The sequence below is a fragment of the Phodopus roborovskii genome, unplaced genomic scaffold (genome assembly GCF_943737965.1).
Source record: "Phodopus roborovskii unplaced genomic scaffold, PHOROB, whole genome shotgun sequence".
In the NCBI taxonomy this organism is placed as follows: Eukaryota; Metazoa; Chordata; class Mammalia; order Rodentia; family Cricetidae; genus Phodopus; species Phodopus roborovskii.
This window is the reverse complement of record NW_026126447.1, coordinates 9337441-9352000: the sequence shown is the minus strand read 5'-3', so window position 1 is coordinate 9352000 and position 14560 is coordinate 9337441. Positions and strand designations below refer to the sequence as shown.

Sequence of the window (14560 nt, the reverse complement as noted above, 5' to 3'; positions counted from 1 at the left end):
ATAGAGAAATCCAAAATAGCTGAAAGACTTAAGAAAGTGCTCAAAAGGGAAATGCAGATCAAAACAACTCTGAGATATCATTTTACTCCTACCAGAGTGGCTAAAATTAGAAAAACCAATGACAGCTTATGCTAGACAAGATGTGGAGAAAGGGGAACACTTCTCCACTGCTGGAGGTAGTGCAAACTTGTACAGCCATTTTGGAGATCAGTACGGCGGTTCCTCAGGAAAATGGCAATCCTTCTATCACAGGATCTGGCAATTCCACTCTTAGGCATATACCCAAATGATCCACATCCACGCAACAAAGACATCTGTTCAACTATGTTCATAGCAGCATTATTTGTAATAGCAAGAACCTGGAAGCAACCTAGATGCCCCTCAACTGAAGAATGGATAAAGAAGATGTGGCACACTTACACAATGGAATACTACTCAGCGGGAAAATACAATGGAATCTTGAAATTTGCAGGCAAATGAATGAAACTTGAAGAAACCATCCTGAGTGAGGTAACCCAGTCACAAAAAGAGGAACATGGTATGTACTCCCTCATATATGGATTTCAGACATAGAGCAAAGGATCACCAGCCTATAATTCACACCGCCAAATATACTAGGATACAAGGACGAACCTAAGAGATTCATACAAGGTCCCTTACAGAAGGGGAAAGGAACAAGATCTCCTGAGCATATTGGGAGTGGGGGGAGGTGGCGGGGGGCGCAGTGAGTGGAGAGGGAGTTAGGAGAAAGCGAAGGGGAGGAGAGGAGAACATGTGTGACTAGGAAGATTGAGTCAGGGAACCAATAGATGAGAGCAAAAGAGAGAGAGAGAGAGAGAGAGAGAGAGAGAGAGAGAGAGAGAGAGAGAGAGAGAGAGAGAGAGGGAGGGAAGGAGGGAGAGAGATGCCATTATAGGTTTGAAGAGAAAATTGAATCTAGAGAAACATCCAGAGACCTACAAGGATGACTCCAACTAACAATCTGAGCAACAGTGAAAAGGCTACCTTAAATGCTCTTCCCTGATAATGAGATTAATAACTTATATGTCATCATAGAGCTCTCATCTAGTAGCTGATGGAAACAGAAGCAGACATCCACAGCTAATCACTGAGCTGAACTCCTGGAATCCATTTGCAGAAAGGGAGGAGTGATAAGAAAATGGGGTCAAGACCAGGCTACAAAAACCCACAGAGACAGCTGACCTGAACAAGAGGGAGCTAATAGACTCACAGACTGATAGCTGGGAAACCAGCATTGTACTGGCTCAAACCCCCTAAATGTGGGTCTCAGTTAGAAGGCCTAGGCAGTCTAAGGGACATCTGACAGTGGAAGCAGGATGGTGCACAAAAGGACTTTGGGAGCATATTCCACATGGAGGGATATTCCCTTAGCCTAGAGGCAGGAGGGAGGGCCTAGACCCTACTCCAAATGACTTGACAGACTTTGATGATCCCTCCTGGGAGGCATCACCCTCCCTGTGGAGTGGGGGGGGGGGATGGACAGGATGGGAAGGGAGGGGGTCAGGGGTCATGGGAAGGAGGGAGAGGGAACAGGGATCGATATGTAAAATAAGAAAAAATAATAAATATATAAAACTTCAAAATTAAATTTAAAATTACAATTCCTTTAGGAGTATCAGAAAGTTCTACACTAGAAATGTAAAAGGAAAGATTCCTCATCATCTGCCTACTATGCTAAATATATACATACATAATTTACTTTTATGACTTATCACCTAAATTCATCCAAAGATTTGTTTCCATTAACAACCATGCAAGCAATTTAGACAGCTACATTTTTGATTAGTCTTTTAGGTTTGGCTTGGTTTTTGTCAAAATGGGTGATTTTATTGTTCTAAGGCTCTGAGACTTTACAAGAGGGGAGAAAAGCAGGAGTTGGGGTACAGTTTCAAGGGAGTTTTCAGATGACTTACAACCTTTAGATAATCCTCTGCCTCCACATTTAGAATCAGGTGCACATGTCGCCACCTAAAGTTTATGAGTATTGGTGATGAAACTCAGTCTCATGCATGCTAGGCAAACATTCTACCAACTTAGCTAAGCCTCAAATTGCAGGTTAAAGTTTTTATCTAGGGCATCAAATACCATATTAGAAAAAACTAATTGTGATGGTTTTAAAATATAGCCATAAATTCTTTAATAGTCTTCCCTTTAACAAAAGAAATTTTTCTGGATGTGATAACATATCTATAACCCTGGAACTTGGGAGACTCAGAAAGGAGGACTGAAAATTCAATGTCAGTCTAGGTTTTATAGTGACAGCCTATTTCACTTTCTCAAAAACAAAAATAAAACTTTATTCTCCTTCACATTCAGTATGAGCTTCACCTACTCAATTTCTCTGGAAGAAGCCAACTGCCTGCCACTATCTGAGTTTTCAGGAATCATTGCCAAAGAGGAAGCAGAAAAGATGTAGAATCAGAAGATAGAGAAGAAACAAAGACCTGCTGTCCACTAGACAAGACACAGCTGTTTTAATTGTGAACTCATTGCAGCTGTGGCTAGCTACTCTGGGTCTTCAAGAGTGGGGAGATCTATTGGCTAAGGGTGGATTTTGGAAAGAAGGCATCATTATCTTCAGATGTATAACCACTGGTGAGCCTATCAGACTCCACTGGATATTTATAAGCCCATGACTACTCAGTGATCCCTGATTAAACTCACCAGGTCACAAAACAAAATAAAAAGGCATAAACATAGGAAAGAGACCTATAGCAGGAGAAGGGAATGAAAAGGGTATTAGGGAGATAAGAAGGTAATGGTAAAATAACAGAATACATTAAAAAATATATGGAATTGTCAAAAGACAAACTTAATAAAAAGAGCAAATATTGAACTCTAAAGGTACATACACATGAGAAAGTGCTTCAAAGAAATAGGACCAATGTCTGCAATTTACTCTGAAGTGTGTTTTTAAATATGAGTGAGTGAAGCCTGGTGTGGTGGTACATGCTTTTAATCCCAGCATTCAAGAGGCAGAGGCCAGAGTATCTCTATTATCTGACATAGAAAATAGTAATATATCTGTATTTCTACATACTTTTAAAGTTCCAATTAAAGGAAAAGCAGCAAGACTTTTGCCTCGTAGAAGAAGTTCACCTGGGAAGAATCTTCTAGACAAGTTTTTAAGAAGCAGCACTTCCAGTCATCACCTTAACAGTAAACTTGAAAGAGACTCCAAGCTAAAATCACTCATCTACATGACTCCTAGGTTCCAGATTTTATAAATAATGAGGTAGCTTAAGAGGTTAATTTTGAGAATTTGTTATATATCCATAGATAACTAATAAAATATGCACATTCCCTTTCATTCAAAATTTTCTTTGGAAATTGCTAATGTTCATGAAACTTTAGTCTTAAAACAAAATTATGAGTAAAGGTTTATCCACCAAAACTAGAGAATTCAAAATAAGACAACTAAACAATTTCTAGATTTTACAGCAATTATAATCATAATTGTAATGAAATATGGAACAACTTCCTTAAAAGTAAGTGACTGTGAGTAGGCCATCATTTGAAGAAAATAAACCAGAGCTGAGGACTAGAAAGATGACAAAGATGTATGTTCTGCTTTTCATTACAAGCTTCTCTGTCTACTTGGCTTCTTGTCATACTCATGTACCTCTTTGGAAGAAATACAAATAAAAACTCAATTGACTCACTTGCTACTGTTAGCTAGCTGCCTGAACTCCTTCACAGTCATGGCTTTTTTCTGGATGTTGTACTGCGTAAACAGTCCCGACTGCCCTGTGACCATCTGCTGAATTGGTGCTGGAATAAGCAAATTATCAATATCATCATAGCATTTTCTCGGCTTCCACTCCTTAGGAGGAATCACCTGAAAACAAAACAAAAAATATCTGAAATTATTTTTCAGAACACAATTTAACATTTTCTCACCACTCTTTAAATTCAGGAACACCTTGCAATAAAGAAATGTTATTCTTAACAAAATTCGCTGAATACTTAATTCACTCAAAACTATATTTGTATTAGCTCATTTTCAGTGATACTACTAACAACTGATTTTAATATGATTTTAAAGCATACAGAATGACAGAGGGTAAGGGAGCTAATGATGAGACAGGCTGAGCTGTCAGCTGAAACATCATGACACAAACAGAAGCTGAAATGTTAATGGTCTTTACTGAATTTTATCTAAGTGCCTCCTTTTTATGTGATTTTATGTGATACAGATAAGTAAATATTTATTTAGTCAATATTTTCTCTTTAGATCTCTTTTGCAATACAGTATATAACAGGGTGTCTGTGGCAATCTAGAGGACTTCCAAGTTTGTTGCTTCGAATGGACAAAGAACTAAATGTCCAGGAAGACCAAGAAAATTTGAAAATGAAAACATTATCCCTTCTGGACGTAAATGCTATCTTGGGTATCTCCCTCCTCCCCCTGGAGTTTTCCCCTTTTTTCCTTATTGGTCCTGTTCAGATACCAACTCCTGTGCCTTCCCACAGGTTCTCCTGGAAATATTTTCCATAATGTCTTCTGGTAACAAGAAGCAGCCATCTTATGGAGGTCACTTTCACTTCCCTTTCCTTCCTATGTCCCTCTAACTCCCCTTCATAGGCAAACTGTTAAATGTCTAAAATTCAGTTTTCTCTGTAGATGAGGAAAAGTTGGATTTGTAGCTATTGCCTACTTCCATGGTATGTTTCTTCTAACAAGGGTAGTACTTTAATTTTGTTTTGTTTTGTTTTGTTTTTCAGGTGTTTTTTTCAGGCATGTTCTCATTAAACCCAGACTGGCTCTGAATTTGCTATACAGCTAAGAATGATCTTGAACTCCTGGTGCTACTTCCAATGCTGGAATTACATGCATGCACCAGCATACCTAAGAACATTCTTAAGACATTTTAAAACTGAAAGAAAATGAAAATGAATTAGTATAAAGCAAACAAAAGAAGACTCACTAACCCAGGTATAAGAAGTAGAATGTTACCCCATCCAAATACATTTACCTTGTTCAAGAGGTAATGACTATGGTATTTATTAATAATGCAATTTGGTTTTATATGTGGCTATGCATCCCTAAGTACTAGGCTTTGTTTTATTTAGTATATGTAGTTTGTCTGCATATTTGTTCTTTGTGTATATTCATTAGGATACACATACGTGTGTGTGGAGGCCAGAAGTTGATATCAAATGCTTTCCTCTACTGCTATCCACCTTATTTTATTTATCTTATTATTTTGTAACAGGGTCTCTCACTGAACCTAGAATTCCTCTCTTCACCCTCTGCAGACACTTGAAAAGACATAGCATATAATCACACATAAATCACACCAACATAAATGCAAATAAATCTGGTAAGAACAGGAAAAATGAAGTATGCACAAAGCTTGGGGTTCTACTTCTAATGGCACATAAACCTGGCATGTAGTACATGCCTGTAGACAGTACAAGCATTCTTGACTACATAGCAAGGTCAAGACCAGACTGAGATACAGGTGATCTTGTCTCAAAAATAAAACACAAATAAATAGGAGCTTGAGAGGTAGCTCAGTGGTAAAGAGCACTTACTACTCTGGCAGAAGACTGGGGTTCAGCTCCCATAATCCAATGGCAGCTCACAACTTCCTATAACTGAAGTTTTGGAGGATTCAATGCTCTCCTTTAACCTCTGTAGTCTCCTACACACAAGTTGTACAAATACTCAAGCCACCACCTCAGGTTAATCCCTGGAATTCTTGGTGGAAAGAGAAAACTGATGTCCAAGGCTTGTTTGATCTCTGCATGTGCATTCATTCTCTCTCTCTCTCTCTCTCTCTCTCTCTCTCTCTCTCTCTCTCTCTCTCTCTCTCTCTCACACACACACACACACACACACACACACACGCACACACACAAATAATAAAATAAAAATAAAATTTTAATTTTTAAAAATAAAAAGTATGCCAGGCATGGAGCAAATTCCTGTAGTTCCAACACTTAGTAGGCAGAGGCAAGTGGATCTCTGTGAATTTGAGGCCAACCTGGTCTATAATCAAGGACAGCCAAGGCTGTTCCACAAAAAAAATCCCTGTCTTGGGGGTGGGGGGGTGGGTAAAAACAATAAAAGAAAGAAGTGATCTCCCAGGAATGTTTGAATGTTTATTTTTTCTTAAAAGTTTCTTTTTTTTAATATTTATTTTATTTTATGGGTGTGTGTTGCCTGCATATATGTATGTGTACCACATGAATGTCTGGTGTCCTTGGAGATATGAAGGGTTGTATACTACCATGTGGGTGCTGGGAACAAACTGAGTCCTCTGCAATAACAACAAGTGCTCTTAATCACTAAACTCTCTAGCCGCCCCCCCAGGAATATTCTGAAACAATTTCCTAAATATAGAACAAAGCATAAAATAAAACTATTACAAATTTAAGCCTATCAGTTAGACCTCTGTAAGTTTGAGGCCAACCTAGTCTATATAGGCCAGTTAAGTTAGGTACACACAAAAATACTCTGTACTAAAAAGAAAAAGGAAGAAAAGAAGGAGGGCAGGAAGGCAGGCAGACAAACAGAGCCTAAAACAAATATTTCCCTTTGAACTAATTTGAATTTATATTATTTTATTGATCTGCATGGGGGAGAAGGAGAGTGGCGTACAAGGGGAGATCAAAAGACAATTTTCAACAGTTCTTCCTGTCCACCACCGGTGGGATCCAGATGAACAGTGAGAGGTAATCAGGTTTATGCGGCAAGTGCTTTATCTACTAATCTCTATCCCACCAACTCCATTTTAAGTCTTTAAATATCAAATTATCTTACATAGTTAGAAATCAAGTACAACATATCTGGTCATTAAACGATAGACCAAGGGATGTTTTAAGAAACAAAAAGGGAGAAAACAAAACAAAAGGTCAAGTAATGAACTGTTTGGTAACACACAATCCATCACTATAGCACTCAGAGAAGGAGGCAGAAGGACCAAAAGTTCAGAGGTCTGGGATATATATGAGGAATCTGCCTCAGAAAGAAAAAAAAAAAGATTAGATGGGTAGGAAAGGTAGGAAAGAGACAAGTAAATAGGTAGATAAATAGATAGCTGGATAGATTAGATAGAGAGACAGACTTCTGGACAAAAGTGATTTTCAGCTTTTCTCTATGCAAATAAAACCTAAATTCCTGAAAATCTACTACATATCATTACATGTTCATGACTAATTATATGCAATAAATTACTCTGAAAATATAACACTTTCTGCTCAAATGTAGAATGATCCCCCCATCTTTACCTCAAATGCTAATCTGGAAGTTCTGAGGTACCAAAACTGAAAAAGCAAATTCTAAACAACATTTACTTATTCTGTGTGTGGGGAGTGGGGTAGAAGCGGGGAATGTGTACATGCCACATAGCATGAATGTGGCTGGCTGTAGCCACAAAACAAATAGAATGATCTCTGGCAAAAAAAAAATGCCATGAATGATAAAGAATTGAGTTACAAACAGCCTCAAGTATGGATATGGACATGTCTACCCCAATATCTATAGTCTTGAAGTTCTCTGTTCAGATACAAATTGTTGTCCACACCATTTAATCTTCACAACTGATATGGAAATCCAGGGAAAAAGACCTTCCCACAAGTCCAGTGAAATGGGTCTGCCTACCAACAGGGTCTGCCAGTGTCAAGCATTTATATAATAAAATTATTACAGTCTACAAAAAAATCAAATAACATCTAAAAATTAACAAGATGACCTACAACTAAAAAAAAAAAAAAAAAAAGTTTTGTAGGAAAAGTTTTCAATTAAGACATTTTATGGAGTATCAATTTAACTATGTAAAGTTTATGCTGCATTTGTAAAGATGTGTTTTTCTGCCTGCTTAAGGCACCTGTTAGGTCTAATAAAAAGCCAATAGCTAGGCAATAGAGGAATAGGTGGAGCTAGTGGGGAGAGAGAATAAGAGAGAAAAGAATGAGGGACAAAAGGGAGACGCCCAGGGCCAGCCAGCCAGACAGCCACCAGCCAGACAGACATGGAGTAGGACATACAGAATGAAAGGTAAAAAGACCAGAGGCAAAACAAAGATGAAGAGAAACAGGTTAAATTGTGTTATAAGAGCCGGACGGTGGTGGCACATACCTTTAATCTCAACACTTGGGAGGCAGAGGGAGGCGGATCTCTGTGAGTTCGAGACCAGCCTGGTCTACAACAACAAGTTCCAGGACTCCAAAGCCACAGAAAAACCCTGTCTCAAAAAACCAGAAACAAAACAAAACAAAACAAAAAAAAAAAAAAAAAAAAAATTAAGTTATAAGACCTAACAAGAAATGAGTCTAACCTAAGGTCAAGTATTCATAACTAATAAGAAGCCTCATGTCATGATTTGGGAGTTGGTTGTTGACCTAAAAGAAAGCCTGCTATAGAGATACATTTTCATTATGTTCTAGAAGGCTACAATTCCTGGTATAGTTCAGAGAATAAATTATACAGTCACTCCTTCAAAGCTCTAAATATAATCTATGATCTGAACTTGCAATGTAATCTTTGGAATCTTACTGAACATTCCTATGTCCCTAAGCACATCATTTATGTTTTTTTTTTAATATACTTTATCTTTAACCACAAGAATAGGTGAATATCCTCACAGATCACTTCTCCCCTTCTTAACTGTTCTAAGCTACCAACAGCTCTTTATCAGATAATTACACTATTCCTGAGAAGACTTCCTGTGGACACATAGCCTGAATAGCAAACTTAGATTTCTTTCACATAGAAGCCAGTGTAACTTCTTTTTTTCAAACAATATCTCAATACAGCAAAAGAATACTACTACAGAGAAACATGGACTACCTCTTCCTTCCCAACTTTTAATGGTTAATATTGGTTGCCAAATTGACAAAATTACCTAGCAAATCTAGATTATATTACAGAGATGTGAAATCCCACTCTAAATGTGGGCTCAGATTCTAAACTATATAAAAAGTAGAAAGCAAGTTGAACAACAGTATTCATCTCTCCCTGCTTCCATAATGTAGATGCAATGTGACCAACTGCCTCATGTCCCTGCTACCATGAGGAGACTGTATCCTAAAAAAGATGCAAACAAAAACAAAACTAAAAACCTAAGAATGTAACCTAAAAGTCAAATGATAATTTTTAGTGACAAGTCTGAGTATCACCTTTGCAAGACCTGCTCGGTGGGCTCCTCTAGATTCCATGTATGCGAGGTATTTATTAAACTCCCGGAACTCCTCCATGGAAGGTCTGAAGGTCATTATCTTACAGCTGGGATTCAGGGGACTCTCCACCTCCACCGTCTCCATGATGGCTACAGACGTCTCTGCAGAGAAAATGTGACCATTAACAATAAATTAATGAAACTGCATTTAATCAGAGGCCTGCACCAACATAGCATGTGTCTACCAAAGGAAGAACTATTCTCTTTACTTATTGACTACTCCTTCTCACCTATCTGAGACTCACATCTTTTCCTGGAGTCCTGGAAAAAGAGGCCTCAGTTGGCTTCCCAACATGTTCCTATTCTGGATACTAAATCGTTGACCTGACTGTAAGCTGACCTCCATGAAACCTTTCCAAATAAAAACGGATTTTCTGGAAGTGCAGTCTATCACAGATATGCAAGTTCCACTATCTCACACATGTACATACACAAAGACCTAGAATATATGATGCATGGAAAATGTTCAACCATCCCTAAAACAAAGCTGAAGTATGCTTCCATCCAGCTTTTTATAACATATTATTCTATAATCATATAATCACATGGCAAAACCATCAGAAGCTAGGGTAAAGTACTGAGGATGGAAAAGAGGAAAGGTCCACCAGAAGAGCTCATTCAGCTGATAACATTTACTGGACAAAAAAAAAAAAAAAAAAAAAAAATGAAGTCCTGAATTCCAACTCTAGCATCCATGTCAAAATCCCAGCATGGGTGGAGGCAGGTACTGAAGGATCATTGGGATTTGTTGGCTGCCAGCCTAACTCCAGGTTCATCTAAGAAATCCTGTCTCAAGGGAATAAGGTGAACTATGATACCACAAGACACCTGATATCCTCCTATCTGGTCCCTTTGCATAGTCACACAAACTCCTACAGCTAACACTATAGAAAGTAATAAATAATAAAAGATTCTCATTCTATATTGCGAACTCATTCATAGTTCTTTAGAAGTCCTTGCAAAACAATCATGAATGACTCAGGAACCCACAGGATTTTGGGCCCTCCCCCCCAGGAAATCATAATTCAGTGATATTAAAATCCTTCACATAAAATGTCTTACTGCTTGCATATAACTTACACACATATTCTCTCCTCTTTAAATCATTTCTAGATTATTTATACTATCTAACACAATGTAAAGGCTAAGCCAATAATTGTTGTTATATTGTTTAGGGTATGTCTTATTCAGAATTACTACCGCTGTGATTAAACACCATGACCAAAGAAACTTGGAGAGGAAAGAATTTATTTGACTTATATTTCATATCACAGGTTATCATCAAAGGAGGTGAAGACACGATTTCAAACAGGGCAGGAACTTAGAGGCAGGAGCTGAAGCAGAATCTACTTAAGAGCTCAGACTACTTTTTCAATAGAACCTAGGACCAGCCCAGGAATGGCAACACTCACAATGGGCTGAGCCCTCTACCATCAATCACCAATTTAAAAAATGGCCTTAAGGCTTGCCTACAGCAAATCTTTTTTGGTTTGTTTGTTTGTTTCTGAGACAGGATTTCTCTGTATTGCTTTGGAGCCTGTCCCTGAACTCAAACTATAAACCAGGCTGGCCTCAAACCCAGAGACCCACCAGCCACTGCTTCCAAGTGCTGGAATTAAAGGCATTTGCCACCAACACCCGGCCAATCTTACAGAGGCATTTTTCTCCTCTCAGATGACTTTAGCTTGTGTCAAGTTGATATAAAACTATCCAGCATGGGGAATAAACTTATGCTGATATAATATTTTTCTTTTTGAGACCTCTGATATAGCCTTGACTGGCCTTAAACTTGTAATGTAGTTGAGAATGACCTTGAACTTCTGATCCATAATGCCTATACCTCCCATATTGTAGGATAAGAGGCATATGTAGTGCTGGGAACCAAACTCAAAGCCTCTAGGCAAGTACTCTAACAACTAATCTACAACCTTACTTAACCAGATGTAATTTTTTGCAAGCCCTTGGTTGTTTCAATTCATTGATCCAAAAATCTCAAATATAGAAGCCAACTATACTTTACCCTTTACAGTACTTAACCTAAGCTTCTCAAACAAGTTAAGCTCTTTGTGACTTCCAATATTCCTCCCCTTGAAGCAGCCTCTGTCTGTTTCCTACTTTGAGGAATGTAGGACTGTCTGATATAGGACTCAGTAGGCTCTGTCTCCTTGTCTACACCCACAATATATACAGCAGCTGTCTCTCCCAATGCTGGCCCTTCCCAATAGTCACTGAGCTATCAAGTCCTGAAAAGAAAAGCATGCTAGAAATATCAGGGGGTTGGAGAGAAGGCTCAGAAGTTGAGAGCACTTGCTATTCAATACCCAACACCCACATAGTGGCTAGCAACCACCTGTAGGAATGTAAGTGGTACACACACACACATACACACACACACACACACACACACACAGACTATATATACATATTTATGAAATAAATCAGAAAAAATAAATATCAAATATTAAAGAAGTCTTTACATTAAATTGGGAAAAGGAAAACAATTGTCCTAAACAAAAGAAGTTAGTCATTAAAAAAAAAAAAAAGATTAGCCATGCATGATAAAACACACCTAATAACTTGGTACTTGAAAGGCAGAGGTAATAGGATTTTCACAAGTCAGAAGTCAGCTTGTTCTACTCTAGGTGAGGCAGCTACACAATTCTATCTCAAAAACAAAAAAATAAAACAAGAACAAACAAGACTAATTGTCTCCTCTAGCAAAAAAAGTAATAGCAGAAAACTATAAGCAGCCTACCAACTACCTGTGTCAAAACATACGTGGTACATGAAAAGAATCATTACTTTTCCTCTGGCCAAGGTACAGGAGTGGCCTTGGTATTTCTCTAAGCAGAGGAAGCAGCCACTGAAGAAATTGGAAATGCAGACAGCAATTCAACAGTGACTAAATTTGTATCATTTGTTTCATGGACAGTACGGGCACTAATGGAATAAGCCAAACAATAAGTAAATAATGTTAACAAAAAGAAGGCAGATCTCATCTTAACCAGAGTTGGGGAGATTTGGAGGAAGCAGCTTTCATCTTAAAGGAAAAAAGAGATAGTTTATTCTGGAGCAATTTTGAGCGACTGTGACCGGGGAAACAAAGATTTAGGTTACCCCAAATTCCATGTTCCAACATGGAAAGCAGTTTCATGAAATTTTAGTTTTACAAAACAAAGAATTATAAATCAATGCAAATTTAAAATAGATCAGTAGGTACATCAGAGAGGCAATTACAAAAACATGGAAGAAGATTTTCTATAGGCCCTAGAGGCTATTTGATGGCATTCTTACCATTTGGTTGGTGGATATTAAGAGATTCCAAAAGGTTTTTACTTATTAATCACAAGATGTTAGTTCTGGCACAGACAGGAAAAAGTAATGGCTACTGGGTGCAGATGACTACAACTAGCCCAAGATTAAGGTAACTACTACACAATATAAGGTATTTAAACTCTGAGCCTGCAACATTCCAACCGCTCTACAGCATTGAAATTCTAATCAGCCAGTAAGTCTCTGCAGACAAAGCTGCTTTTCATGAGTTCTGACTTACAATAGTGAGTAAAAGAAAATGGAGTGCCAACAGGGAGGATTCTTGTTTCAAAGTAGGTAAAAAAAAAAAAAAAAAAAAAAAAAAAGGCATTTCAGACAAAACCCAGGAGATGTCTGAAGGAGAGAAATAAACATATCAATCTGGAAGAAGACTATTTCAGGCAAGGAAGGATCCTAGGCTCTGTTCTTTAAGAGATAGTACGGATGCAAATATGATTGAAAACAAGACAGAGGAGTATGAGAAATAAAAGACTAGGAAAAGAAATTGAGTTTATCTTAGTATTAGGAAATAATTTTGGACTTCTACCCTTTAACCTCTCCAGTTCCTACAACTCACACCATTCAAGGAGATACTATCTTTCTAAGGTTACCTATTCCAGGGAAACTGAAGTAGAAAGTAATCTACTCACATTTTGACTTCTTGTGTTTTTTTTTTTTTTTTTTAGCTCTGTAGAGTGGGCTGGGCTCGAACTCACAGAGATTCACCTGCCTCTGCCTCCAAGTGCTGGGAGTAAAGGCATGTGCCACCAACACCTGGCTGATTTCTTGTTTTAAAAGAAAACAGAAAGAAGGAAATAAAGAGAGGATGAAGAAGGGAGAGAACACCAAGGAGGCAATTTATCTAAATCCAGGCAAGACAAAATAGAGTTTGTACCCCAGGCGGATAGTGAAATGGAATTAGGTTGCCTATATATATGAAAATCTCATCTAAATTATTAAAAGTAAAAGCTATTGGAAGAAAAATTAACAAACAAGTAATACTAGGGGCTGGAAAGATGGCTCAGTAGTTAAGAGCGCTGACTCCTCTTTCAGAGAACCTGTGTTAAATTCCCAGCACCCACATGGAAGATCATGACTGTAACTCCAGTCCTAGGGGATCTGACACCCTCACACAGACATACATGCAGGTAAAACACCAATGAACATGAAATAAAATTAAAACTTTTTTTAAATAAAAAAAAGCAATAGTGATAATTCCTGTTCAAAGTACATCCATAATTTACAGAAGAAATTTTAGAAAATGCACAAAGGAAAAATTTACCAACAACTTCATTACCAAAAGTAAATAACCACTCTCAATTACTATGGAGAAGGAAGAAAGTGGGATCATTAAGACTTAAACATACCTAGTTTATGGCACATGTGCAGAGTTAAGAGAAATTGACTGGAAAAGACAACTACTTCAACTGACCTGTTTTATTTTGTTTTTGTGACAGGGTCTCCTATGTGACCCAGGTAGGCCTTGAGCTAAGTCTGCTTTGACCTGAAACTTTTGATCCTCTTGGCTCTACCACCCCACAGCTGGGATTACAGGCCAGGAAAGTGCAATCAACCACCCTCAATTCTAGCTGAGATTTCAGAAAGAGGGTGGGGGAACTAAATTAAGTAAACAGTGAAGTATAAAACAGAATACTGAAGTCAAACGGAATAAGAATACAGTATCAAACCCATCCTTAGAGCTAAGGAAACAGGTAAGAACAATGAGAAATGATGGGCTGATCAGTCTTACAAACTACAGGCTAAGACTACAGGCTGGTTCTACAATGAAAAAAGGCTAGAAGGTGAAAAGGCCAGGAGGATAAATTTCTTAAAGGGATTATTCTGACTATGTGGATGGGATTAGACCTTGCTAGCATGGAAAATGAAAGGTGAGTCTTTTCAGAGTATCAGTTAATTCCAAGGGGCAGAGTGTTTAGAGAAGCTTTGAGTGTTGGCAGATTGAAAAATAAAATGAGCTATGGCATTGAATCTATCTCACTCTAATTAAACCTCATCCCTGAAGGAAATTGTAAATTATGTGT

The 14560-nt window shown here is 37.9% G+C and overlaps 1 protein-coding gene across 1 annotated transcript in view; it reads right to left on the bottom strand.

Annotated features, from left to right (window-relative positions):
- Kdm4c (lysine demethylase 4C) overlaps positions 1–9306 on the bottom strand; it is a 145862-nt gene extending 136556 nt beyond the window's left edge. The window contains exons 1-2 of the mRNA XM_051188058.1: positions 9148–9306; positions 3684–3859 (exon numbers count right to left, since the gene is read on the bottom strand). Of these exons, the coding sequence (XP_051044015.1) occupies positions 3684–3859; positions 9148–9291 (320 nt within the window). The 5' untranslated portion in view covers positions 9292–9306. The remainder of the gene's footprint in view (positions 1–3683; positions 3860–9147) is intronic.
- Positions 9307–14560: the final 5254 nt, after the last annotated feature.